The sequence below is a fragment of the Mirounga angustirostris genome, unplaced genomic scaffold (assembly GCF_029215605.1).
Source record: "Mirounga angustirostris isolate CCGP_5_RB_7025 unplaced genomic scaffold, mMirAng1.0.hap1 SCAF_16, whole genome shotgun sequence".
Lineage (NCBI taxonomy): Eukaryota > Metazoa > Chordata > Mammalia > Carnivora > Phocidae > Mirounga > Mirounga angustirostris.
The window spans coordinates 50,004,071-50,031,339 of record NW_026991724.1 but is presented as its reverse complement, the minus strand read 5'-3'; the positions used below and the strand labels follow the sequence as shown (position 1 = coordinate 50,031,339).

General features: G+C 59.1%; 2 protein-coding genes across 16 annotated transcripts in view; both read right to left on the bottom strand.

The window, feature by feature from the left end:
- Positions 1 to 106: 106 nt before the first annotated feature.
- Positions 107 to 24,114, bottom strand: CLASRP (CLK4 associating serine/arginine rich protein). Of its 12 annotated transcripts, none has more exons than XM_064581948.1 (21): positions 23,977 to 24,114; positions 22,319 to 22,446; positions 14,793 to 14,890; positions 14,138 to 14,239; positions 13,841 to 13,920; positions 11,854 to 11,938; positions 10,535 to 10,683; positions 9,580 to 9,676; positions 8,575 to 8,653; positions 8,391 to 8,464; positions 7,015 to 7,056; positions 5,685 to 5,900; positions 5,279 to 5,569; positions 3,600 to 3,851; positions 3,250 to 3,289; positions 2,835 to 2,895; positions 2,503 to 2,561; positions 2,350 to 2,411; positions 773 to 855; positions 473 to 497; positions 113 to 261 (listed from the first exon to the last, which is right to left on the bottom strand). In XM_064581948.1, exons 2-21 carry the CDS (start codon positions 22,415 to 22,417, stop codon positions 219 to 221), a joined length of 2,037 nt encoding a protein of 678 aa, XP_064438018.1. In that variant the 5' UTR covers positions 22,418 to 22,446; positions 23,977 to 24,114; the 3' UTR covers positions 113 to 218. The 12 variants fall into 12 exon arrangements, 10 of the variants coding, with proteins under 10 accessions (XP_064438021.1, XP_064438019.1, XP_064438023.1 ...); XM_064581946.1 differs by lacking the exon at positions 23,977 to 24,114 and adding an exon at positions 23,461 to 23,603; XM_064581947.1 differs by lacking the exon at positions 23,977 to 24,114 and adding an exon at positions 23,461 to 23,578 and having other exon boundaries at positions 22,319 to 22,474.
- RELB (RELB proto-oncogene, NF-kB subunit) overlaps positions 23,712 to 27,269 on the bottom strand; it is a 29,067-nt gene continuing 25,509 nt past the window's right edge. For all 4 annotated transcript variants that reach the window (XM_064581956.1, XM_064581957.1, XM_045891722.3 and 1 more), the window contains 3 exons: positions 26,822 to 26,890; positions 26,623 to 26,700; positions 23,712 to 24,526 (listed from right to left, as the gene is read on the bottom strand). In XM_064581956.1, coding sequence (XP_064438026.1) covers positions 24,135 to 24,526; positions 26,623 to 26,700; positions 26,822 to 26,890 — 539 coding nt within the window. In that variant the 3' untranslated portion in view covers positions 23,712 to 24,134. The remainder of the gene's footprint in view (positions 24,527 to 26,622; positions 26,701 to 26,821; positions 26,891 to 27,269) is intronic.

The window sequence follows — 27,269 nt, the reverse complement described above, 5'->3', positions numbered from 1 at the left end:
CCGTGAGGCTCCTGTGTCACCTTCTGCCCCGAAACCCGACCACCCCCGGCCCCAGCTGCCCTCGGCGGCCGGCCGACGTGGACCACACAGATGACACCAAGGCCAGGTCAAGGGAATTAAATAACGAGTGATTTTATTTCATTAGAGACCAAACCAGCAGCATCACAGCCTGAGCCCTCACCCCCCCATCCCCCTGGCCCCCCCCGCCCTGCTTCTGCCTAATGTCGGTAATGGGGACTTCGAGACCGGGACCTCGAGCGCCTGCAGAGAGAGAGGGGGGGCCCCCGTGAGGACGTGCGCGCATGCGCGCACCAACACACTCATGACCTCAGGGGCATCGGTGACGGGGGCGCAAGCTGCGGACGGAGGGACGTTAACAAGGGTCGAGGCCAGCCTGTGCAGCTGGGGCAGGGACGGAAGAATCAGGGTAGGGGCACGGTCACCTTCCAGGGCGCTGGGCTGGCGTGCTTACCTTCGGGAAGAGCTGTATTCTCGACCTGCGGAAGCAAGAGCAAAGCCAGTGCTCAGGGCCGGGCCCTGGGGCTGCCTCCTGCTAGGCAACCCCTGTGCCTCCAGCCAGGCCCCTCGGCCCGCACCAAGGCCGGGCAACAAGCACTGCTTCTGAAGCCTGCCTTTCCCTCATGACTAAAGCCATCACGTCGAGCGCGCGTCTCAAGAATTGTAACGCGCGGAGCGCGAAGGACAAAACCATACCGTGGTTTCTTGCAGCCTGACTCGGGAGCTGCAGGCCGCGCGGCCGCGGGGTACTCACTGTAACGGGGGGAGGGTGAGCGGCTCTGCCGGCTGTACTGGCGCTCCCATTCCTCTCGCTCCTTCTCTCTGCGCTCCCGCTCCCTGCGGGGGAAAGGGACGGAGCCCAGGGGCAGCCGTGAGCATGCCGTGAGCACGTGGCCAGAACACTGAACTCAAGGGTGCGGCTGGGTCGCCTGCCCAGAGCAGGTGCGTCCTACATCCCGGTGCAAGGGGCAGGGTAAACCCGGGGGCAGACAGGGCTGCTGTCCTTGCTTGGGAATGAGGGCCCTGGGCTCAGAGGGATACAGGCTGAGCAGAGCCAGGATGGGAGCCTCCGTCAGCCTCACTTTGAAAAGCTTGCTGAACAAACACACGGGATCGAGCTGGGAAGTGTGACCTTTCTCTGTCACACTCAGGTAGTCTCACAACACAGGGACTCACAAAGTGCTTCCTCGGCCTTTGTCGGGATGCCCGGGGCTCACGACCCCAAGGGCTGTATTTACCGGGCCCCTGCTACTCGCCTGGCCCAGATCTGAATCTGCCCAACAAGCCTGTGGGCTGGGACAACTATTCCATCCCCATTTCACTGATGAGCAAACTGAGGCCCAGGCAAGAAGGCGGCCCACAGCTGGTGGGCAGCGGAGGCAGGATCAGAACTCGGGATCCAACGGACCACAATGCCGAGTCCCTGGGCACTCTGCTTCCCCACCCGACGGAGGCAGGCAGCACCCTCAGGGGCCCAGCGCACGATGGGTGTGTGATGATACACCCAGCAGCCTGCTGACACGCTAGGCACCGCGCAGGAAGCCCTGCAGCAGGGTCCCCAGGAGAGGAAGAGGAAGGAGTCTCAGCTCCGAGGACCCACGAACAAGCGGCCAGTGACCTAGCCCTGCTACGGACGGACCCCCCTCCCGGCCAGCACCGTGCACCGGGCCCCGAGTGGGCTCCTCCCCAAGCTGCCCTGCGAGGTCGTCACCGAGTTCTGTCCTGGCTGTGGAGGCTGGAGTGAGGCCTGAGAGGGCCAGCGCCCACCCCCGGGGCCCCACGGTCACAGAGGGACAGAGCCGGGACCGACCCCGCGGCTGCCTGGTCCAGGACGTGAGCCTGTCCCCTTTAGAGCGAAGAGCCGAGAAACAGAAGGGGAGCAGGGCGGGGCCCCACCCCGAAATGTGAAGAACCGGCCGTGGGGCTGGCTTGCTGAGCACCGCCTCTGATCTGGGGGCTGCGCACACAGCAGGAACCCGGCAGGCGGACCTGCCTGTCCTCTCATCCCCTCTCCGGAGACATCAACGACAAGCAAGGAAACAAAACGGGGCGTGCCAGGCGGGGGTCAGCGCTCTGAAGAAAACATAGCAGGCTTGGAGGATGGAGCGTGTTGGGGTGCTACTCTAGACAGGACAGTCAGGGAGGACCGACGAGCGAAGCCAGGGAGGACACAGAGGCCCCATACATCCGGGGCCGGCACGGCTGGGAGGGGCCACAGCGGCTGGATCGAGCAAGCTGACAGAGGACTGGGCGGGCACGTGGGCGTTCTCCCACCCTGAGGGCTAGTGCGGGCAGCCGTGGCCCTGGATTCGGGGAGTGCGATGGTCTTACTTCATGCGGATCTTGCGGGCCATGGCTCGAAGCTCATCTTCCCGCTCCTGTGGCAGACGTGGCTGTGAGGGCAGGTCGGCCAGCCAGCCCCCTACCCCGGTCCCCCACCCCGGTCCCCCACCCCGGCCCCCCACCCCTTACTGCCGTCCTTACCTGGCGCTCATGCTCCTGCTGTATCATCTTCTCCTGGGCCGCCTTCTTATCCGCCTTGACTGTGGCGAAGGAGAAACGTGATGGCTGAGAGGGGCCCTCAAAAGCATCCCCCCTTCCCAGAAGACAAAACTGAACCCAGAGAGGCCAACCAGATGGCCACGGCCCTTAGCACGGGGGCAAGGGAACAGCACGCACACTGACTCCTCCCCAAAAGCGCCACACCTCGTTGACGCCTGCCTGTCCAGGAGCGGGTGGGCAGGGCGTCCACCCCCCCAAGGCCACGCTGGCAGGCAGAGGAGTGGAGCAGACCGGGGACAGGGGGTGGGACGTACACTGCCTGTTCAGTGCTTTCTGCATCCTCAGCTTCAGCTTCTCCTGCGGTGTCAGCTTAGGCTGGGGAAGGGGGAGAAGAGGCGGAGAGGGGGTGGGTGTCCAGAGCTCCCACCACCCACCTCAGCCAAGAGCCTGGGACTTGCAGGGGCACGTGGGGCGGAGGGACCAGCCGCAGATGCCCACCACCAGGGGTCTGGGAGGCCTGGGGACAGCTGGAGCCCCGGTGGACAGGGAGGAGGGGAGGGGGACACGGAACCTGACAGGGCAGAGCATTCCCAGCCCGCTTCAACCCCAGGGCTGGATGTCCCGGCCCCCCTGCCCTCCCCCGGGTCCCCCCTGCAGGCCCACCGGGCCCAGCTCTCGGGCACTGCTGCTGGCGGGAATTAGACGGGCGAGTTCCAAATTCTTACTGACTTTGGCAGCTCCTGTCTCTTTACCAGCGGCAGGTTCGGTCCTGGGAGGAAGAAAGGGTGGCTGCACCTTGGACCCTGCGCCCCCTCAGCACTGCCCTCAGACCAGACAGGTGAGGCCATGGGCCTCTGACACGCCACCCCCCCCCGGGGAGGGACCATGCCCCCACTCGGATCCCCTCAGGCCACGGCCGTGTCCCCCGCACAGCCAGACCCCCGGGGCAGAGCGCTGTCCCCCTCGGACGCCCCGAAGCAGGAGCTCCCTTGAGAAAGAGAACAGCGGAGCTCAGCCACCCTGCCCGCCGCCGACCACGCCCCCGCCCCGCCCCCCAGGCCTGCCCCGCCCCCGCTCACTTTCTCAGCTTCTCGCCCACAGCGGGGGACGCCGGCGGCCTGGTGGGCTTCTCCCTCGGGGGCGACGGCGAGCGGCTGCGGCTGCGGCTCGGGCTGCGGCTGCGGCTGCGGGACGGACTGCGGCTGCGGCTGCGGGACGGGCTGCGGCTGCGGGACGGGCTGAGGGACCAGCTGCTGCGGCTGCGGCTGCTGCTGTGGTGCCGGGGGCCCCGGCCGCCCCACCGGTACCGGTCCCCGGAGCGGGAGCGGCTCCTGGGCGCACGGCGGGGCGGGGGGGAGAGAGGCCGTGAGGAGCCAGGGACCCCCCGCTCGGCACCCCCCGCACTAGGCCCTGCGGTAGGTCGGTAGGTCCGGGGCTGCTCCCCCGCTGCTCTCCGGCCCAGCTCCGTGTCTACACAGAGCCCGCCCTCCAGATACAACCACCCTGAAACGGCTCCTCACTTCTCACTTCTGACACACACTCACCGGCTCCCCTGGGAGGCGACCGCTGGGAGGGTGGGACCCGGCTGGCCAGCACCGCCCCCCTTACCCACGGTGCCCGTGACCTCATCCACCTCCTCACCTTGCTAGGGTCCAGCGGGGACCACCCCCTCGCCCGCTCTCCCCACCAATCTACAGCACGGACCCACGAGACCCAGTCGGGGAATGTGCGACCCCATCCTTTCTCCGCTCAGGACCCTGGGGGCTCCTCAGCAAGGGCTCTCCCTCAGGCTGGGGTTCGAGATGTGGCCAGGCCCCCCTCCTTCCCCCAGGCCTTTCTCCTCTGGTCGCCCTGGGTCAGGCTACAGGGAATGACCTGGAAACCAAGTCTAGGCCACACACGGATTCTGCGGCGGCTGGCCAACTTTCTACAAAACTCCAATTTGTGGGCAATGCTGAGAAAATGAACTATCCTTTAACAACTCAGACTCTCAACTTCTCGTGAGAAAACACAAGATGGGGCGGCGTCGGGCCCACCACTGCAGAGCCGACAACCCGAATGGATGGGACACGTGTGCCCCAGTCCCCCCGGGGCCCACCTGGCCCCTTTATTTTACCTGCCAGCCCCTGTAGGAAGCTGACGCTGAGACGCATGCCACAATACAAGGGACAATGTTGGGGGCGGCAGCAGTCGCCCAACGCTAGCATTCACATGTGTCGTCACACCTTCCCAACGACTCCACAAAGAAGACACTGTCCTTATTTTACACGTGAAAAAACGAAGCCCCAGAAGTTTCCTAGCAGGGCCACGATCTGAAGCTGGGCCCCCCACCCCTGCGAGCCACACCACTGTGGCCCAGGCAGGCCTGATCCCGCCAAGCAAGCGCCCAGGAAGGATGCTCCCCTCCCCAGATGCCTCGTTTCCTACCCCGTCTGCAGCGCCTCTCTGCCCGCAGAGCACCCCAGCCCTAGAGGCCAGCCGGGTCCCCAGTGCAGGCCACAGGACACCCTGAGCGTCCGCACACCTGTCTACACCCACACCGGGAACTCCCCACGACAGGACCAGGTCAGTCCCGAGAACGCGGCTGTGCGCCAGCCCACGTCACCACATGTGGGGAGCAGAGGGGGCACACCTCCCCAGCAAACCGAGCGCTTCCTCACAGAGCGGCCGTGGCCTGGTCCCCTCCCTCGGAGCCAAGTCTGGCTGACATGGCCTTGCCCACCCCCGGGTCCCCCCCCCCAACGTCCACGCCACACACCTGCTTCTGCGCCGGGGCCCGTAACCACCGCGCCGGGCGGGCGAGCGGGAATACCGGTGTCCATCTCGGGAGCCCCCACCCGAGTGCCGCCGGCCGCGGCTACGGGACCGCGAATAGCGCCGGGAGCGGGACCGAGAGCGGGACCAGGACCGGGAGCGGGAGCGAGCGTGGCGGCCAGAGCGGTAATAGCCCCCGCCGCGGCGGGAGCGGGAGCTGGAGCGGGAGCTGGAGCGGGAGCTGGAGGTCCTCGAGGCAGAAGAGGAGGAGGAGGAGGAGGAGGAGGAGCGGCGGCTGCAGGCGGGGCACGGAGGGCCGGTCAGCACGGGCCTGGGCCAAGGCCCCCCACTGCCCTGCGTCCCCCCCCCAGCGGCCGGGGCGTAGGGCGGGCAGCGTGAGCGTTACCGACCGGGCGCTGGCATTACGTCCCGGTGCGGGGCCGCCGGGCTGGGGGGGTGCGGGGGCCTTCCCTGTGGTGGCCCCAGATGCGGCTGCTGCCGCTGCGGCTGCTGCCGCCTCCTCGTCGCTGCCCCCAAAACTGGTGATGAACGTGATCTTCTCCTCACGGCCTGGGGTCGGGGAGCGCGAGCGGGAGCGGGACTCGGAGCTGGATTCGGAGGGCGACCTACGGGGCGGGGCAGAGGGGCCTCAGCTGCCAGGCTCCCTGGGAGCCCACCGGCTAACCACGCACAGCGCAGGGCCCCGGAACCGAGGCCAGCGTGGCACTGAGCACGGCCGGACACCCAGCACGAACAGAGCCAAAGGGCCGAAAGGAACCCAGCCGTGCGGAGCCTCCACAAAATAAGCAAGAAAGTGAGCGACAACGAGCTGGACTGATTCTGTCTAACTATTAAAGAGGGATGAGCAGACCTACAAATTTAACCTCAAAAGATCACTTCAACACGACATCCATGAAGTGAGTTCTACAATGTTAAACGTGACACGATTCCATTGTTCTAAAAGAAAGTATCCGTGTCTTTGGATTGTTTACCTGTGACTGACCTTGTACCCAAAGGCACCTGCCTCATCTCCTATCCTCCCCAAAACCCAGAGAGACAGTCCTCCCACTGCATGCTGAAGAGTGCACAGGGGTCAGGCTGATGGCTGTCCACCCTCAAGGCCCCTGTCCCATCACTCCCGCATCCCGGAGACACACGTGTGCAAAGCCGGGCCCTCCTGTGCAGTATCTCTCACTGCTTACTTCTGGGAGTTTAGATCAAAGGGACTTCTGATTTCTGTTTCAAACCCTTCTGCCACTCTGGGTCATTTTTAACACACGACTACACTGTGTTTAAATCAAAAGATTATGGGGCGCCTGGGTGGCTCAGTCATTAAGTGTCTGCCTTCGGCTCGGGTCATGATCCCAGGGTCCCGGGATCGAGCCCCGCATCAGGCTCCCTGCCCCGCGGGAAGCCTGCTTCTCCCTCTCCCACTCCCCCTGCTTGTGTTCCCTCCCTCACTGTCTCTGTCAAATAAAATCTTTTAAATCAATCGATCAATCAATCAATCAAAAGATTAAAGAAGGTTCACATTTAAAGAAAAAAAGATTGGCAAAGCAAGGTAACATTCTGGAAACCAGAAAAGCGATTCAGACCCACAGATGACACCAGGTGCTAAGAATCGCCCCACTCCCCGCAAAACACACTGCCCTCCACCCTCTGCTCCCCCCGCCCCTTCTCCCCAGCCCTACCCCTCCATCAGGTTTGCTGGCTGCCCCTCCTCGGGCCCTGGGAACTCACCGCTTATAGGGGTCGTAGGTGGGACTGTCTCGGCGGGCGTAGCTATGGAGAAAAGAGCAGGGTAGCAACTAGGGGCTTGGGATCTGAGCGGGCATGGAATTGGGCCCCCTCATCCAACCAAGGAGCCCAGGGTCAGGTACCGGGCACTGTGAGGAGGGGGCTGCTGGCCAGGATTTAGGCCCTGCCTTGATCCTTCTGCGCACCCCACCTCCGATCTGTCCAAAGCCTGAACCGTGGCCACACCCCGCAAACTACGTCCTGGGCCCCTCCCGACCCTGAGCAACAGGGACTCCAGCAGCCTGAGTCCTGCTTAAGCTCTGGACCCCAGCCGGAAGCACCCCCCCGCCACTCCAAGTCCCTGGCTCTGCAACCTGGGTCCCCGCTCGTAAACGAGGACGATGGGAAAACTAGAAACGCCACGGTGTCTTGGATGCTCACTATGTGCCGTGCACTGAACACTTTACTTCCACGAACACAGCTGTTCTTCACGACAGCTCTCACACGGCTGCTGGGGTCCCTCACAGCTCAGAGCTCACGGACCGAGGCCCAGAGCGGTGGAGTCACTTGCCCAGCTCCACACAGCTCATAAACAGAAGAGCTGGGCTGCCAAGCCAGGCCCCGTGGCCCCGTGGCCCCTAACCCACGCCTTTACACACTACACGGACTGCATCCCTACAGGAAGGGGGATGATGGCAAGAACCAGGGCGGCTTTTCCGGACCCCGCACCAAGCCCTGAGCCCACGCTAGGCTGCTTAAGCCCCACAGCCACCCTCAGGGCCTCTCCTTGTCCGCAGGCAGTGCAGCAAGAGGCCTGGGTTGGCACTGGGTCTCCAGCGCTAAGAGACAGCGGCAGGCTCGTCTGGAGGCCCCTCGACCTAGGCTGACCCTCCACACCACACCAGACCGCCTCCTCCCAACCTGCCCCAGACCTCAGAGTGGGCACTGGTGCGCCCCCAATCCTGGGAGGTGACGGTGCCCCTTCTCCAAAGGAAGAAACTGAAACCCAAGGGAAGTCACTTGCCCCCAGTCTGACAAGGACACAGCCCAGGAAGAGGAGCAGGAAGAAGTTCAGGGACAGGGCTGTTCCCTTGACTCTGCCCTCAACTCTTCGGCTGCCCCGCACCGCCTCCCCACTGGTGCCTCCAACGCCCGGCGAGAGTCCAAGTGCAGCGGGGGTGGGGGGTGGCTAGCAGGGCAGGGTGTCCACAAGGCCATCCCTACCCTAAGCCTTCCCCGTTTCCTGCCCTACAGGAGGAACAGAGGACTCTGTTCACAGGCCCAAGCCTGGACCCAAGAGTCTCCTTGAGCCCCAGCCCCTCCCCCAGAGCCCTGAATGAGGCTGGCAGGGCAGCAGCACAAGGGACAGCCCAGCCTACCTGGGTGGGCTGATCTTCCGGCCCCTCAGTCGCTTCTCCCGGAACTCCCTCCGCTGGCGCCGGGAGCGACGGCCCTGGAGGAGGGCGGGCACCATGCTGGTGAGAGATGTGCCCTCCCTGGGGCACCCACCCCCGCTTCCACCCCCCCCACCCCACCCCACCCCACCCCCGGCCCAGCCCTCACCGAGTACATGGCCTTCTCTTCCTCAAGGGCCTTGGCGTGCTTGATCGCCTCCGCCTCCTCTTTGTCTTTCCGGAGCATCCTGCAGAGGGACAGGGGGTCACAACGGAGGAGGGGGCAGGCCACAGGCAGTGCGGGATCCCACGCCATCCTGGGGTCTCTCATTCGTGCAACACTATTACTGAGCGCCTGCTGCATGCAGTTGCTAGTTTATGGATTGGGGATTCACTACTGAAAATAAACAAACAAAAATTCTGGCCCTCACGGGCTCACGTTCCAAGAGACAAGAACCCAGGTAATGTGGTGAAAACCCGGCCGGGAAAAGACATTGTAGACGGGGGAGGAAGTGCCAGCGGACAGGCAGAGCTGCTACAGCTTTCAGCAGGGAGGTGGGGGAGCCACACGGGGAAGGGGACAGCTGAGGGGAACCACACGAGTACGCAACCTGGACGCCGGCACAGCCGCACGCCAGCAGCCCGCAAGTCGGGGGGCCTGGGGAGTGAGGGGGCGCCGGGGCCGCGCAGGGGCGCAGCGTGTGGGTGGAGGAGCGGAGAACCGGGCGGGTAAGACCTCGTGGCCGAGGTGAGGACCCCGGCTACCCGGGGAGCGGGGCAGTCACGGAGGGTTCTGAGCAGAGGGTGCTGGGTTCAGATGGGATCACTCAGACTCCGACTCGCTACTGTGCTAGCGGGGCTGCTGTATGGGATCCGCACAGGCGGTGGCCCAGGGAAGAGGCCCGGTCAGCGGCTGCCAGGGAATGATCCGCTGAACGAAGCCTGCTCTCCACCAGGGGGAGCCGTCCACCAGGCCCAGGAGCCCCGGGAGTTTTAGGGGGTCAGACGGCCACAGGTCACAGGGAGCCGGGCACCGCCCGGTGGTCAGTACCCATCCCAGGAGGCCAGGAGCCTGTGTGTGGGAGGCCCACGGCCCCGGGGCCAGACACACTCGTGCTCAGGAACGAAGTGGCTGTCAGCAGCAGGGATAACGACCCACGCCAGCAGGCCTCACCTGACAAAGTCGCCGTCGGCCATGCCATAAGTCGTGGCCTGCTTGTTGAGATCTGCCACCTGTTCCTGGTTCAGTTCGTCCACGTCCACCTCCACGTCTACACCAAGAGAAAGGCTGTCAGGGGCCAAAGCTGAGCGAAAGGACCGGGGGGAAGGGGCAGCTCCCCGGGAGGTGGCGGCACAAGGGGATGCCCACTAGACCGGAGGCCTCTGCAGGCAGAGAACTAGTCCACTCATCTCGGCATCCCCAGGCTGGCGTGGGGCTTGGCCGGAGGCAAGGGGCTGTGGGGGGGTGGGGGGAAGAGATGCAATGGATGAGGGCTCAAATGAGCACTGGGATGGACGGGCGAGACCAGTGGACAGCGATGTGTGGACGTGGACGGACGGGCAGTGGGTGAAGATCTGGGTGGGTGGGTGGGAGGCGGGGAGTGGGGGGTGGGTGGCAGGTGTTTAGGAGCCAGACGCACTATGAAAAAGCGGGAGGGGGGATGGATGCCTTCCGGATGTGTGGTAAGCAGCAGCTGGCTGAGAGGAGGAGGGGGAGACAGGTGGATGGCTGGAGCCACGGGTATTTGGGTAGGGGGTGAATGGCAGGGTGGGAGAGGGGTGAGAGATGGTTCTGGAACTGAATGAACACTTGTTCTCCAGAGAAGACAGAAAAAGAGGGAGACGGAGAGGCTGACCCAAGCAGAAGAGAACGGAGACAGAACCTAGGTGGGGACAATATCGTAAAAGCAACGTCCTAGAAATGAGAGCGGAGAGATACAGAGAGGGAAGCCAGCACAGAGGAGCACATGAGTGAGACAGGGAGGACGGCCGAGGCTGGAGTGCCCCAGAGCAGGGGCGGGAGAGATGGGCGCTCCTAAGTGTGGGGTGCCCCACAGAGGGTGAGAAACGAGACACGAAAACGATGCCCAGGGACTGCGGGGTAGGGGAGGGCAGAGAGGGGACCCCACCGATGTCGGGGATGACCTCATCTTCGTCCGAGTTGCTTTCCTCCTCGGCTGGTGACTCCTCCTCCTCTGGCTTCTCCGCTACCTTCTCTACCTCGGCCACGGTGCTGTCCTCGTAGGTGTAGCCAATGGAAGCCTTCTTCTCTGCCAGCCTGGGACGGGGAAGCCCGTGAACAGGAGGGCCACGGGCAGGACATAGCCCAGAGCCAAGCCTCGAGGGCACACTGACTCCCTGAGCTCCAGCCTCTTGAGGGCGCCCTGGCCTCTGGCCCCTCACTGTGCTCTCCCTCAGCCCAGAACCTTCCGCACCTGCCTCCCACCAGCCCCTCCCTCTTCTCCCAAGCTCCGGCTCCAGTGTCCCCAGGAAGCTGTCCCCCAGGCAGGGTCAAGCACCATCCTGAGCTCCTCAGCCCCACCCACATGGGGTCCTGACTATTGGGGGACAGATCTGTCTCCCCCTAGCAGACTAAGCTCAAGAGGGCAGGACCCAGAATTATCTTGGGTAACAATGTGGCCCAGCTTTGCCCAGGACAGAGGAGGGGCCTCAAGCACGTGTGTTGCTAAATTAATTTAGTCAACGTTCCCAGACATCCCTCGAGTGCCAGCCTCATCCTGAAAGCGGGCTCATGAGTGGGGGCCAGTCATCAAGAAGCTTCCGTGGCATCTGTGGAAACTCCAGGAGGAGAGCGGCGAGTGCTCAGGCTCACAAAGGGGAAGCCTCGGCAGCAGGAAAGGAGTGAGGCTCCGGCACTGCTGCGGACAATGGGGCCGCCCCAGCCGAGGGGACGGAGAGAGAAGGGGCCTGCCCACCGGGGACCTCCCTGAGCCAGAGTGGCTCCAGGTAAGGCCCTGCCTCCCCCCGCCGATGGACACGGCCGAGGGGACCCTCTCTGGGGCGACGTTGGCTGCTGCCGAGCGCATGCAGGGCAGGCACAGGACGGGTGATCCACAAGCTCCATCCGCTGCAGGAAGGGGGCTCCTGCAGGCCCGTGATGCGGGGGAGCGCCCCAAAGCTCAGCGAGGGGGTCCTCGCGGGCAGGGCGCAAACCCGGGCCTGGGTCAGCACACGGCCGGCTCCGCGGACTGCACCTCCCACCGCCCCCCCGGCTAGAAACGCAGTGCAGACGTTCTGCAGCAAATCCCCTCCTTCGGCCACCGCTTCCCCCTCTAAGCGTGTGTTACGTGAGCGCCTACTGTGTGCCACACGCTGGCCCTGACTCTGGGAAAGCTGAGGGGGACGAGCCGGAGGAGGCCATGCCCTGGTGGGGCTCACAGTCCTCCCGCCTCCCCCAACGCCAGCGTGCCCCCAGACCCCGACTCACTTCTTCTTCTCATCCTCACTGGGCCTCTGGAGGCCTCCGTACAGCTCGTCAATGTAGATCTGGTACAGACACTGCTCCTCTGAGACTGCAGCAAGGCAAGCGGTAGGAGGGTCGGGGGGGGGTCACTAGGAACTTGGGGGCGGGGTGGGGGACACAAGAGCGAGCGCCTGGCCCGGGGGCAATGCTACTATTATCCCCGCAAGGGAGGCCTCTGGGTGGACCCTGCAGAAATACAAACTTCTCCTAAGCGCTGGATGTCAGCGGGACTCCAGGGGCCACTCCACCGTGGGCCTCTCTGTGGTTCCATTTAAACTACCCCTGTATGGAGCCACCTGGGTTCTCGTTTAGCCACAACACCTGACCTGGGGAGCTTCCCACTGTACCCCAGCCCTCCCTGATCTTCCCTGCAATGAAAGGCACAATGAAAGCCCTGACTGGCTGTGGGCAAGTCCCCTTCCCACTGCAGGTCTCAGCTTTTCTGTCAAGTCAGGTGGGTGGGCTGGGCGAAGAGCACCGTCCCCTGCTCCCGCAGCAACCCCCCCCCTGGTTCCCACTTGTGGCACACAAAGCCCGGGCAGAGAGGGCTCGGCTGGCCTGTCTCACCCGAGCTGCCTCACTCTCCCTGTTCCAGCCCCGCAGACTGCCTGCGCCCATCCTCCCAAAGGCCTCTTCTGCAGCCGCCTCCTCCTCACCAGAGCTCCCCCCCACCCCACCCCACCCCGACCCCAGCCTCCATCAAGCACCTCAGAGAACAGCCCACCGTCTGTTAGATCACCACCTCAGCCTGCAACTGCCACCCGCTTTGGTGATTGTGTGGCTGCTGCCCTCTCCCCCACGAGACCCCCAACCCCAGAGGTGTGCCGGCCACACCACAGGTGCTCAGGAACGATGGCAAGGGACGAATGCGGAGTCAGACCGAACTAAGGGAAACCCTGGCTCCGTGACCAAGAACCCCTGGGACCCTGGGTGAAGGCAAAAACAGCAACAGTATCAAAGATGATAAAGTTCCCTGATCCTAAGGCCTCGCTGATTGCTAGAACTTTGGCGATCTTTGGTATCAGAGATGCTGAGATGTCCATCTTAGAAACAAAGAAACAAGGGAATAGCAAACCACAGCAGGGGCTGACCACGCCAGGCTCGGGGCCAGGCACTCAAGCGTCCCTCGCTGGGCCCCTACAACCACCCTGGGGGACAGAAACCATCATGACCACCCTTCTCTGGGAGGAGACCGAGACCCACCAGGCGAAGGGCCTCGTGTGGTCCATCTTCCCTTTGACTCAACAGGGAAACCCCGGGAGGGGACGTCTCAGTCCTCAGGAGGTGAGCTAAAGCCTGGAGCCGTCCATCAGGAGGCGGTGGTGGTTAAGGGCGGGGTGAGAATCCCAGCTCCTTGGACACCATGTTCCCACCAACTCCTGAGCCTCAACGTCCTCACCCGTAAAATGGGTGCCACCGCTAGGTGGTTGTGCCAATGTGATGAGATATAATACCGACAAAAAGGTCCAAGTCTGTCAGGGCCCGAACCTCCCCAGGCAAGCCCAGAGTGGGGAAAACCGTGAGCCTGTTTTCTCATTGGTGAGGCAGCATGGTGACGGCTTGGAGAATGACGCTGACCTATACAAACGCTTGGCAGATTGCCAAACTCTAAATATTCCTAAACAATTCCTAAAAGAAATTCCCTCTTCACAAGTGACGTTGCGACCCAAAAACACTGGGGGAAAGACACAGAGGAGACACAATGTGTTCTTGCTATTTTCCCCAATTTTTTTAGGACAAAAGACCAGAGAGACAGAGGGTGTGGGATGTAGAAGTGAACCGAGCAGGACCATCTCGCTCAGCAGACTCGGCCCGTACTGGGTCCAGAGGAGGAGGCCCAAAAGAAAAGAGCGGGGAGCAAACCCGAGATCCCGGAGAAAGCACTGGGATAAAAGTGGCCTCCCCGTGTCCACGGACACCCAACCCGCCTGCCACGCCCCAGCTCACTCACTGCCGGCAAAGTCGTTCTGCACCAGGCCTCGGTAGCGCTCGTAGTTACATTTCCGCTCGTCTGACTCCTGTTCTGGGGAGCTTTGGGGGAGGCCAAAGTCTTGAGATCAGAGGGAGAGGGGAGGCCCCACCCGAGGCCAGCAGGAGTGGGGTTGGAGGAGCCTGGCTCGGGCCGGGAGGCTCCCCGCCGGCACACCTCCTCCTTCCCAGGAAGGGACAGGCGGGCAAGGGCTTGGGAAAGGGGAGGCAGCAGGGTGCAGACTCCCTGCCAGGCAAGCCTGAGAGGGAGGTGGCTTACATGGTGGTGAGCAGCGGGGGGGTGTAGTCGGGGATGTGGTCAAGGTGGGCGCGAACATCGAAGCGGTCAATCATGTTGTTGGTGTCCCCCTGCCAGGGCATCCTGAAATGGGGAGCAAGGAGTTGAGGGTCCCCAGTGTCCACGTCCGTTCCCTGTCACCTCAAGCTCGGGAGCCTGTCCCTCGGCTCCCTGTGATTTTCCAGGCCATGGGCCCCACACCCTCACCCCCCACTTCTCAGTCTCTTATGTCACTAATCCCCCTGAATCTACATTCAGGCTCCTAGCCTGAAAAGGACCCTGGGAAACTGAGGCCCTATTTCTCAGAACCAAGCAAGACTGGGAAACTCGAACCAGGTCCCAGGGGCCACTTGCTAAGCCCCGGTCACTTTGAAACATCCCCTCTGGTAACGTACTTGCCATGTCATCTGGGCCTGTGTTCCCGGCTCCACCCATTCCCTCTAAGTCCCCCAAGCACCCCTGCACCCTGGGGCCTCCATCCCAACCCCTGCCAGCTATCCTCGGCTGGTAACTGTCAGCTCCTCATGCAGGTCAGGCCGTCCTTGCTTGAGTCCCCACAGGTCTCGCCACACCCCAGGTCCCTCCTGAGCTCCAACCCTCAGACACAGACACCACCCCTCCCCCTTCTCAGTCTTACATGTTAACGGGGCTCTCGGCGGCCAAGGCGACTGCAGAATCCAGGTGCACCTTGCACGCTCGGCCATGCACCTGCAGGAACTGCGCTGGGTCCTTCTTCTGCGGGGAGAGACAGGGTGGAGGTCACCAATGCGCTGAGCTCCAGACCCTGCCACCCCCGCGCAACCCAGCTCAGCAGCGAGCGCACCTCTGTCAAGTGGGCCATGCCTCAGAGGTGAACTAAGCTGCACGGGGGTGGCAGCACTCACGGGGGCCACCTCAGTTCTAGGGACAGGGGACCTTGAGATGGTGGAGAAAGGCTCTGGGCTCTGGCCCAACCTTCTGTACGGTCAGTACCAAGACCTTCTGCCCCAAAAATATGATTCCCCAAATCACCTCCCTCCCCCAATCCCGGGTCACTCATTCGGAGCCAGGTGTGAGCACTCCGGCCTAGACCGGCCTCTAAGACCCTGGGACCACGTGAGCACAGGCAAAGATGATCAGTGTCACTACTCATCAGGGAAATGCCAACGAGAACCATGAGACACCACTTCACACTCACTAGGACAGCGAAAACAGAAAGGACAGACGTGAACAACATTGACAAGAAGGTGCAAAAAGTGAGTTCTTCAACAAAGAACTGCCATAAAACCCAGCAACTCCACTCTTAGGAATATACCCGCCAGAACCGAAAACAGATACTCAAATACTTGTACACCGATACTCAAGCAGCACGACTCACAACAGCCAAAAGATGGAAACGATCATGTGGCCATCAACGGATGGCCAATAAACAAAACCTGGTATATTCAGACCACGGAACCTTGTCAATAACAAGGAGTGAAGAACTGACATGTGCTACAACATGGACGAGCCTTGAAAACAGAATGCTCAGTGAAAGAAGTCGGTCAAAAAGGCCACGTTATAGGATTCCATTTATGTGAAAACGTCCGGAATAGACAAATCCATAGAGACAGAAAGTAGATGAGTGACTACCCAGGGCTGGGAAGTTGGGGGAGGGGGGGACTGACTGCTAATGGGTATGGGGTTCTTTTTGGGGTCGTGAAAATTTTCTAAAATTAAGCTGTGGTGATGGATGCATCCCCTCCCCCCCGTGAATATTCTGAAAACCACAGAATCGTATGGTATGTGAATTGTACCTCAATAAAGCTGTTAAGAAGGCACCAACATAGAGGAGAGCGTCCCCTGAGTCTATGCTCCTCCAGCCTGAGCCCTTGTGTGGAGGTCAGGATGCCAGGTGCGGCAGGAAAGGACAGAATCCAGCACCAGCGCTCCCACTGCTGAGCCTCCCGAGCGCCAGGCCCTGGCTGGGCTTCTGCTGCGGGCCATATCCGAGGAACCCACAAGAGCCACGAGAAGGGCTACTGCTACTATCCACTGAATGCTGGCCAAGCTCCCAGCAACACCTCCCCAGGGTCCAACCCCCCCCTCGCCACATGCTGGTCCAGCCAGCCTGTCTCCGGCCCAGACCCCTTGGCAGCCTCTTCTCGGGCTCCCTGCTGTCAGCCTGCCCTCCGCAGTCCACATCTCCCACACAGGGCCTGGGGCGGGGCGGGGGCGGTGGTAGTGTGCTAAAACCTTTCAGGCCACATCCCTCTCTGACTTCGCTCCCCCACCTCTGCCCCAGACATGCCAGCCTCCACAGCACCCCGTGACCACTCCACTCATGCTCCGCTCGGGACCTCGGTGCTCGCTCTTCCCTCGGCCTGCAGAGCTCTGGCAGGTGGCTGCCCCCCGGCTTATTTCATCTCTTTCTAGAAGCCTTCCTCATCAACTCTAAGTAGTTTCCTGCACAAGCGCATACTTACCCTCGATCTCCTTAACCCCACCTGTTCTCTTCACAATGCCTGCCACCACCTGGTTTCCCACCTTACATTCATTTACCAGTTGTCTCCCGCACTAAAACGTAACTTCCACGAGGCAGGGATCGCTGCTCTGTTCACCACTGTATCCCCAGCGCCCGGAGCAGGGCCCGCCCCACAGCACGCACTCGGGAGCACTGACTCAAGGGAAGAGAGAATGAATCCTGACCGATGAGGAGGCTGAGGCCCCAAAACCCACAGCATCAAATTCCCAAAACCCTGCACTTCCTCACTGCCTCCACCTCCCACCCGCAAAGGGCCAAGAAGGACACTCACTGACGACCATGGCTAATGCTGGGCTACTGTCCATCCCGCACTAGCCACGTGCCAGGCTGTTCCCCCTCAGCTAAGGTGCAATCCGCCCAAGACCACAGGGTCCAGCAGGGGTGGTGCTGCGGGAATCCAATTGCTTGTCCCGCACCTCACTTCCCTCCCTCGATGCGTCTTGGGCCCCACAGCTCCCTCAGCCCTGTGACAGCCCCTGGGGCCGCTCCCGGCCCAATGCCCAGGTCCCACAGCCATAGTGGGACCCTGCTTGCAATAAGGACACTGACTGGTCCAGGGAAGCCGCAGGCTGTGCCAGCAACCCCAGAAGGGAAAAAGCATCAGGCTGGGTTAAAAATCTAAGTCCAGGGCCTGGCTCTGCTGGGAGATTCTGGAAAAGCCAATGAACTGTCCTAAAAGACAGGCCCTGAGCTGTTTTATGTATATTTTCTCAAACTTCCCAAGCATGGGACAAAGGTTAGCAGTGTTCCCGACGAGGAAACTGAGGGGTGTGGCCCACTGGCTTGAAATCATGCCAGTACCACACAGAACTAGGATTTGAACCCAAATGGGCCTGACCCTCAAATCCACTCCTTTTTATTTCAAAAGTAATTTTTTTTTAAAATTCTGGTAAAAGGCATATGATGAAAAATCTACATTAACTACTTTTTTCTTTTTTAAGATTTTACTTAAATATTTGATACAGCATGAGCAGGGACAGGGGCAGAAGGAGAAGCAGACTCCCCATGGGGGGCTCAATCCCAGAACCCTGGGATCACAACCTGAGCCCAAGGCAGATGCTCAACCAACGGACTGAACCCCCAGGTGCTCCCCACATTCGCCACTTCTAAGTGTACAGTACAAATGTATCAAATTACATGCACCTTGCAGTGCAGCGGAGCTCTAGAACTTCAACTTGCAAAACTGAAACCCCACAGCCAGTGAATGACTCCCCTTTTCTCCTCCCACCGGCAACCACCTTTCTATTTCCTGTTTCTAAGTGCCTGACTACTTTAGATACCTCATATACGTGGAATCTTGCATCATTTTTTTTTTCTGACTGGCTGATTTCACTAGGCATAATGTCTTCAGGGTTCCTCCACGTGGCAGCACGTGACAGGATACCATTTTCTGAGGCTGAACAATATCCCACCGTACAGACATACCACCTTTTCTTTATCCCTTCATCAGTCGATGGACAGTTAGGCTGTTTCCCCACCTTGGCTATTGTGAATAACAATGCAAGGAACATGAGGTGTACAAATACCTCTGCGGGATCCAAAGTCCATTCTTAACCACTGGACTATTCTGCCTCCAGGATCAGATGGGAGTCAGAGGAGTTCATGGACCCTTTCATTCATTCATTCAACTGATAAGCAGGCACCCACCATGTGCTAGGCCCCATGCCAGGGCCATGGCCGTGACGGACACAGCCCCAGCCCGACCCTCACGGCTCACAGTCCAGGGCTGGGGACGGAACCGTCCCACATAGTGACGACCCAAAGTGGGCAGCGCTGGGATGGGAGAGCCCAGGGAAATGCCTGACTCAGCCTGGGCAGAGGTGGGAGTAAAGAGGGGGGTCAGCCTGGGGTTTTCTAGAGGAGGAGAGGCTTGAACTGAGAACTATTTCCCATTTTCTTATCAACAGGGAATTCTATTTCTTTATCCAAACCACTGATTAAAGAAAAGAGTTGACAAGGACAAGGGCAACGACAGAACCAGGGTCAACTAAGGGGAGAGAGCAGGTGCCAAGGACAAACCAGGAGCAGGGAAACCAGCCTTATGTGGGCCACCCATTCAGCTTGCCATAAACTTCCCTGGCTTCCTCAATGCTCGCCCCACAGCCTCCTCTCCAGCCAAGAATAAGACGAGACCCGTGTGAGCCGCCCCATCCCCTCCTCAAAGCAGCCGTCGGCCGCTGCCCACAGCTTGACAGCTCCACTCTGCATGCTGATCACGTTCCCTCGAGGGGACAATGGTGGCTTGTACAGGCCCACACCACAAAGTGCCCCACAGACACTGTTCTTGTTCTAGACGTTCCTCCCTGTCACCCAGTGAGAGGGGCCGACGATCACCACTGTCCCGAGGGGGAAAATAAAGCCCAGGAAGCTCCCCTGCTAACAAGAATGAGACGCCTGGAGTCCCAGGCCTTTCAGAGTGACCCAACTCCAGCCTTCTTTCCTCTACACCATGCTGATTCCAGCTCTACCTGGTAAGAACTTCAGGCACAAAAGCCAGCATTTACCAAGCCAGTCACCCCGGGCAGGCCTACGCAGAGGTCAATGTGCCCCATCAAAACAAACAGCTCTGTGAGGGGGGCGCTTGGCCCCCATCTGTGGCAGACCAGTAGCTGGCAACCAACATCCATTCCTCCTCCCAGTATGTCTGGCACAAGGCCTAGGCCTCTCAGGCTCCCTTGCACTTGTATATGATCCTGGGACTACTTTCTGGCCAGTGGGACGAACGGAAGTGTTGGGTGCAAACATCTAGAAACTTTCTTAAAAACTGGCATGAGCCAGGTTTTTCCCTCCCTCTTCTTCCCTGCTGGATGGAATGCAGACACGATGGCTAGAGTTTGAGCAGCCCTCTTAGACCTTCAGAGGACACTGGTAAGAGAATCCACGTTCAGCTGAACAACGAAATGGTCCTTGAGCAGAGTGGGCTATATCGGGGCTTTCAGGGGAAAAAGAAAGAAACTTCTATCTTCACAGCCAAACCTGACTCGACGTAATTCATCATTTCACATGCAAAAAAGGAAACTGGCTCAGGGAGACAGTCATTCGCCCAAGGTCACACTGTACATAAGCAGAAGAGCTAGAATTGGAACCCAGAACCCTAAGACTCAAACTCTGAGGACCTAACCATTTTAGTATTCTGCCTCCGCTCTGTCACTTTGGACATGTCGCTGCACCTTTCAGAACTTCTATTTCTGGGGCGCCTGGGTGGCTCAGTCGGTTAAGCGTCTGCCTTCAGCTCAGGTCATGATCGTGGGGTCCTGAGTTCAAGCCCCGCATCGGGCTCCCTGTTCAGTGGGGAGTCTCCTTCTCCCTCTCCCTCTGCAGCTCACCCTGCTTGTGCTCTCTTGCTCTCTCTCTCTCTGTCAAATAAATAAATAAAATCTTAAAAAAAAAAAAAAAGAACTTCTATTTCTGCAACAGTAAGCCCAGGGGAAGTGCTAGGAGAGGTCAAGGTTCAGAGTCTGGGTGAGAATGCCAGCTGTGCCCTCTTGCTATGTGACTGTAGACCATAACTCTCCGAGCCTCAGTTCACTCATCTGTAAAATGGACGTAAATAAGAACCACGTCCGAGGCTGCAGTGAGGACTTGATGAAGCGTAAACGCATGTCAAGCACATAACACATAATGGACAACACATATTTACGTGTGTTGTGTGCGTCAACAGCACCAGCTGCTTTTATCAGCATTATCTTTAACACAGGGATCAATCCCAGCCTCTTAGGGCTGCTCAAAGGACTAGAAAGAATGCACCAAAGTAGTGGGCACTGGGTCTGGCACACCACGAGCCCTCACTATAGCTCATGGCAGCCATTTCTTCCTAAGCACTGTGTTCCTGCCCACACTGGGGCCTCAACTAGGACCGGCACAGACCCGGACCCTGCCCTCATGGTCATGTTACAGTTTTCCCACCACCACCAGGGAGGGCTCGCCTTGATCCAGTGGTTCCTTCCTGGGAGACAGAGGGCAAGTGAGGAGCTCTCAGAGATTCCTCTCCTATAGTAATAGCAGTCTCTGTCTCATTGGGGACTCTCAGGAGTCAAAGAAACCATGCATCTAAAACTCTTCTCACAGAGCCGGGTGCCTGGAAGGAGCAATTAAAACGGTAACTGCTACTATTAGTAGGTTTACTCGATTACTCTTTCAAGCTGTATTTGTTGACCCCAAGCTGAGGATGCAAAGATGACCTGAATACTAGTCCCCAATCTTACAGAGCTAAATATGTGTATGTTAAATTCCAAAAAGGAAGAACAGGGAGCTGTAATGGCATTTATAGGGGACACCTGAGTGTGGGGGATGAGTGAAGACTTCCTCAAGGACTGAGATCTGACAGATGAGCAGTCATTGTACCTGAGCAGTCATTACCCAGGTACGGGAAGAGCTCATGCAAAGGCCCTGTGGCTATGTAATTCTGAGAGCTAAACCGATACTCTTTATACATCTTTTGTGTTAGAGAAAATCACCCTAGATAACGAGAAGGTCAGATAGCTTGAGTAAAGGAAGGAGGCAGAAAGCAGAGTGGCATGACTCTAAGTGTGGGGGGGGGAGGGGTGCGGTGCAGACCATGCAGAGGCTTGAAGGCTGTGTTGAGGAGCCTGGGCTTTCTATCGAGGGCACTAGGGAGCCATGGAGGAGTTCAGAGCAAGGGAAGGAATAGGGTCAGACTTGTGCTTTAAGATTTTTTTTTATTTATTCATTTGAGAGAGAGAGAGACAGAGAGAGCACAAGCAGGGGGAGAGGCAGAGGGAGAGGGAGAAGCAGACTCCCTGCTGAACTGGGAGCCAGACATGGGGCTCGATCTCAGGACCTGGAGATCATGACCTGAGCCGAAGGCAGATGCTTAACCATCTGAGCCACCCAGAGGCGCCAGCCCTGTGCTTTAGAAAGACCTCTCTAGCCCTGCTGAAGAGGATGACTTGGAGGGGGGCAGGAATGAAGGCTAGGAGACCAGGTAGGAGGCTAAAGCAGGAATGCAGTATTAAATGGGAACATCTATATTAATATCATCTAACAGGAGAATTGAGCCCAGTACACAAGTGCCATTTCAAGCTGGGGTCTCAAGGGCAAGTAGGAGTTAAAGAGGGAAGGAGAGACATGACAGGCACAATGCCCTGTGGTGACAGAGATGGGGAAAAAAGGCCAGCGGAGCTACCCAAGGATGAAGCTGAGAGCCTGGGAGAGGTCAGACCACAAGGGCCTTTAAGGTCACAGATGGAGTGTGGTCTTCTCTCCCAAAGCAACCAAAGCATCAAACAGGAGAGCAAAGTAGTCAGAGTCCATTTAAATGAATATGGATGGCACTCCCACAGGGTGCCAAGCCAAATCTTAAGAACAGCTGAGCTTTTCTGGGCACTGCAAATACAGCAGGAAGACAGACAGCCTTCAGGAGGTGGTCGTCTTATATCTGGACTGCTCTGAGTGTTACAAAACTTTCCTCCTTCCCGCTAACACCAGCTCTGTACTGAGGCCACACCAAACAAGACAGCATACCAGAACCAAGAGAATGCCTCTGGTTTTTACCCATGAGGATGCTCAAGAATTGAATATTCTCCTGAGGAAAGCTGGGCTCTTGTTTTGGCATATTTCCAAGCCCAAAAGCCCACCAGGATGACCGGGGCCCCACCCTCCAGGAAAGGTCCCACCCCAGATCAAGGCCAGTTACTCACAATCTTTTCATAGTACTCCCGCCGCCGCTCTGCTCTCTTCTTATAGTCAACCATCATGCCTCGAAGCTTCCGCTCATGCTTCCGAGCCTCGTGCCACATCGTGGTGAGGCCGAGCTGGGGGCCTCAACCTGGGGGATGAGGGGAGTGTCAGATGGGCTGTAGAAACCATATGAGCAGAATCAAAGTCACCTAACAGGCTGGTAACAGAACCGATCCTAAACACCAGCTTCAGGGAAGGGAAGTGAGGCTGCAGAACTGCGTGCCAGATGCCAAAGCGTATTCCTGACAACTCTGATCCAGTACCTTGGGCGTTCTGAAAACCCCCTAGGACATTCCGGAAAGAGCATCCCTGGGAAAGGAGTGTCCTGGGTTCAGGGCACTAGAACCAAGGACGTAAGGTTTTGGAATGCTAGGAGTGAGTGTTTGAAATACGGTCTGGAGGGAGACCCTAGGCAGGTGGGGCTGTAGTTCAAGGGAGGGAGAAGAGCTGAAAGGGGGCTACCCGTGGGGTAAGGAATGAATGCAGGCGAAGAAGACTTCATGGGAACAGAGCGGTGGTATGGGGCGGAGATGGGGGATTGGGGGGGTGGCGGAGATGGAGGGCAGGTGAAGGGCGTGGACGGAAGACGACAACGCTTGGGGGAGGTGGGGAACATGGGGGTGCTGCTGTAAATAAAGACCAGAGAGAGGCTGAGATCTACAGAAGAAATCTGAATGGCGGGGGCGGGGGGAGGTGGGGCGATGAAAAACGGAGTAGAGAATGAGGGAGGAGGAGCCGGCAGAGTGGGTGGGCTGAGCTCGGGGGGGGGGGCGGGGGCAAGGCTTGTAGACAGGGGCGGAGTCCAGGGGTTTGGACTGGGATCGAGGACCCGGTGTGGGCCTCGGGGTTCGGGCGAAGGTTTTTGACAAGGGGGCGGGGCCTATGGTAAGCGGCGGGATCCGACACGGCGAGTTCGGGCCCACAGCGGGGGCAGGGGCGCGGCCTGAGACGCCTCAGGCCAGAGGGGGTGCGGGGCCAGCGGCCCTCGGGGCTGGGGCCGAGCAGAGGTTCACAGCAGCCCGGGGAGAGGCCGACACGAGGGCGAAGCTGGACTGACGCCCGCCCGAAAGTCAGGAGGTCGGGGCCCGCTACCTGCACTCACCGGCTCGTCGCCGCCTCCCACCGCAGCGCTCGCGCGCGGCCCGCACCGGAAGCGGAAGTGGGAGGCCGCACGAAGGGGAGGGGCGGAACGTGGCGGAGCGCGCTTCCGCCGACGCGAAGGGCGGGCCCGGGAGGGGAGGGGCGGGGCCTGGAGGGTGCTGCCGTGAGAGGCGGAGCCGAGGCGATCCCGGAGGGTTCCGGCTTGCGGGCCCTGGGGCGTTTCCCCAGCGGAGAAGAGACCGGACTCCAAAGGCTCAAAAACTCATCTTTATTGGGAAGACTCAGAACAAACAACCTTTACCCCCCACCTTCAAGCTCGGGGGAGGAGAGCTGAGGATCTGCACCTTTCTCCCATATGTACACTCCAGAATCCGCCTGGAGAAGGTGCCCCCACCCGTGGGGGCTGAGGCAGCTTTACAAGCTGGTGCATGGGAGCCAAGCCCCTTTTCCTCTCCGGACTCGGTTTTCTCATTTGTAAAATGGGCTCAGGGGAAACCGGTGCTACGGAGCTTCTCACCAGCGCTGAAGATGTCCCAATCAGAAGGATGAGGAGGTCGGAAGACTGACCAAGGGTGGCCCAAGGGGATGGAGGTGCTGGACATCCTGGTTGGCTTTGCACGGCTCCTTCCACCTCCCTTCCTCCCCACCCAGCGCCTCTCCTCCAGCGCCTCGGGGCTACGTGGCCTCCGGCCCTGGGGACAGGAGGCCTCCCCCAAAGCCCACCTCGCGGTACTGGTTGGGGAACATGTTGCTGCCCACAAGGCTGGCAGTGCCCCCGTCCCCGGGGCCTGGGGCCTGGTATGAGTCCAGCGTCATTGGCTCAGGGCCGGAAGGCTCTCCAACAGCCGGCCCGGCAGCCCCGTTGCCCGTGACGACAGCGCTGGCGAGTGGCGGCGCGGGGGGCAGCATGTCCAGCATGGTGAAAAGTGTGGGGGCCGCAGCGTCATCATAGGCAAAGCCGTCGTCCAGGAGGTCCGGCCCACCGGGGGGCTCTAAGCCGGGTAGGGTCACGGTGCCAGGGAAGAAGTCTGTGTCCGGCAGCAGGGCTGACTGCGGGAGGAACGGGCCTGCAGGGATGAAAAGGCAGAAGGAAGGAGAGTGGCTTTAGCGGCGACTTCTGGCCACGCTCTAACTCCAGTGCCCTGATAGTACCAAATGCTTCATCACTGTGGCCTCCTTTAATCCCAAGGAGAACCCCGAGGTAGGGACTATCACCATTCTAGTTTAATAAGCAAACTGAGGCAAAATAATTCAGTCACACATAGCTGGAGAGTTGTAGCACCAGGGCTCAAACCATGCTCCTGCAGGGCTGGGGAGTTTTTCCAAAAAATAAGGAAGTTGAAGAGGCTCTAAAATTCCCTCTCCCCCAAATTATAGAGGCCCCCCAAAAAGTGAAATCCCCACACACGGGAGACCCAAATGAGCAGTCACCAGTCCCCACACTGGAAGGTAAAATTATGTGTCATTAGGAGAGTCTCTCCCTGAGACAAGACAAATCTCAGCAGCAAAGGCATATTATGCTTATCTCAGAAAGAGACCCAGGGCTGCTGGGACTCTATTTTCCAGCCTCCCTTACAGCTAAATGTGGTCATGTGACTAAGTTCTCCTGGCTGGGGGAAGGTGGGCATGATGGCTGGAGCTTTGGCAGCCATATTGGGCCATGAGATGGAAACTATGAGTTGAAAATGGCAAGAGCATGCTTGAGCCTCTGATGATCATACAACCTCCAAACCATCCCAGGACTATTCACCTATGTTTATCTGAGAGGAGAAATAAAGTTCTAGCCTGTTGAAGCCCCTGTTAACTTGGGTTTTACTATGAAAGCAGCTAAACATGATCATCACAAATGCAGGTGGCATTCTTGTCTGACAAGTTCCTAAGATCTGAGCACTAACTCTGTACCAGCCACTATGCTAACTAACTGTGTCATATGACCTCACTAAATTCTAAAAAGGACCCTAAGAGGTAAGGTTTTCATCTGACAAATGAGATCCCAGAGGTCACACGATGGCTAAATTCAGGCTTCAGAATCCAAACTCGGTCTGATTCCAGAGGCCATGCCCCTAACCATTATACTGTCATGCCAGAGCAGCTTAGCCCCAAGGATGAGAGGGGCGGGGGGCCTTTAGGCACTGAGAAATTGGGGTGATGGAGGAGGTAGATGAATGGCAGGTGGCTAATGAGGAGAGGCTCTGGAAATTGAGGATTGAAGGCTGGTAAAGCAGGCTAGGATTGGTGGTTGCTATAGGTGGAGCTCTGGGCATTGGTTACCAGGTGCAGTGGGTAGGGACAGCAACAGGTGATACTTGAAACCTCCAGGGTGGGACTGGCTGGAGTGGTCCAGGCTCAGCAGACTCTGAGTGGTTGGCTGTTGGCGGGTCGGATGGGAGCTGGGACCCTGCGGTAGCTGGGGTATTGGGGGGCAGCGTTCTTCGAGCTAGTGGTCAGCAGGTGGGGAGGCTTCTGATGGCAGCCAGATAGGGCTGCAGTCCATGGGAAGTGGAGGCTGGCGTGTGAGTTGAGATAAAGGTGTGGGGAGAACAGGCCAGAGGGTGGCTGGGCTAGAGACAAGCTCTGAATTAAGCTTGGCTGGCTCTGACAACCCTTCCCATTTATCTACCATCTACTCCCTGCTACCCATTCTACATAGTGTTTCATCACTCATCTGTACACGTGCCCAGGTACAGCTCACAGCTCCACCGTAGACTCTGTGACCTCAGCTAAGAGACTTCACCTTTCTGGGCCTCGGTTTCTTCACCAATAAAACGATAGGGCGGTGCAGGGGGGAGGAGTGATGCGATTTAAATTCAATGAGTAAACATACAAACTGCACTTATGTGCCCACCTGTTATATAGTATCTGTAAAAATAAATGCATTAAAATCTAAAAGGTCAATGAGGGAGGTATACAGTGAAACTTTTCAGAGGAGACCCTGAGGCTCTGAGAGATGGAGCAACTTGGTGAGGATCACACAGCCCGAGAATGGCCCAGCAGAGATCGGAGCCTCCAGACTGTGTCCAGAACTGTTCTTTCTACTTCATGCTGCTGCCTAAGATGTGAGTTCCTGGCCTTAGGAGAGCTTTGGTGGGGGTGGTGGGGGAGCCTGAAGAGGCCAGAAGCAGGGCTGCAGCTCACCCTCAGACCCACCTGAGCCACGACTCACCTGAGCTGGGGTTGGGCAGGAAGTGATCCAGGAAGGCTGGCTTTTTCCTCCGCCGTTTGCTCTCGATGCCATGGGGGTCTGAGGGAAGGCAGAGATGAGGAACCCTGGACCCTCAGAGCCCCTCCTCCCCAGCCTAGGCCTTAGCCATCCCCTCCTAGGAACCCAGAGATGAGTGTGGAAAGGGGCAGAGGGGACACACCAGAGCTGTTCAGCTCCCCGAGGACGTCAGGCATCCCCCGTTTCCGCTTCTTGTCCACGCCATAGCTGTCTGTTCAGGAGATACCAGGGGCAACATTATCCATCAATAATAATAATTAAGAATTAATTATAGAGACCACTTAGGAAGTCATTGAGCTGTTCTAGTTCTTGGCCAACTAATGCAAATAGATGTCCATATCTTAATCAGAATGAAACCCAAATCCACTTCTAGCCACATTGGCCTCTTTGTTTTTCCTGGAACACTGCAGGCACAATCCTGCCTCAGGACCTTTGCACTTGCTACTCCAGCTGCTTAAAACACTATTTCTCAATTCCCCTGGAGAAGTGCTTAATCATCCCCACATTCTCAGCTCAGCCATCCCCCTCCTCCAGGAAGCCCTCCCTCATCTCCAAGCCTGGGTCAGATGCCCCCTCTGAGCAATCTGAGT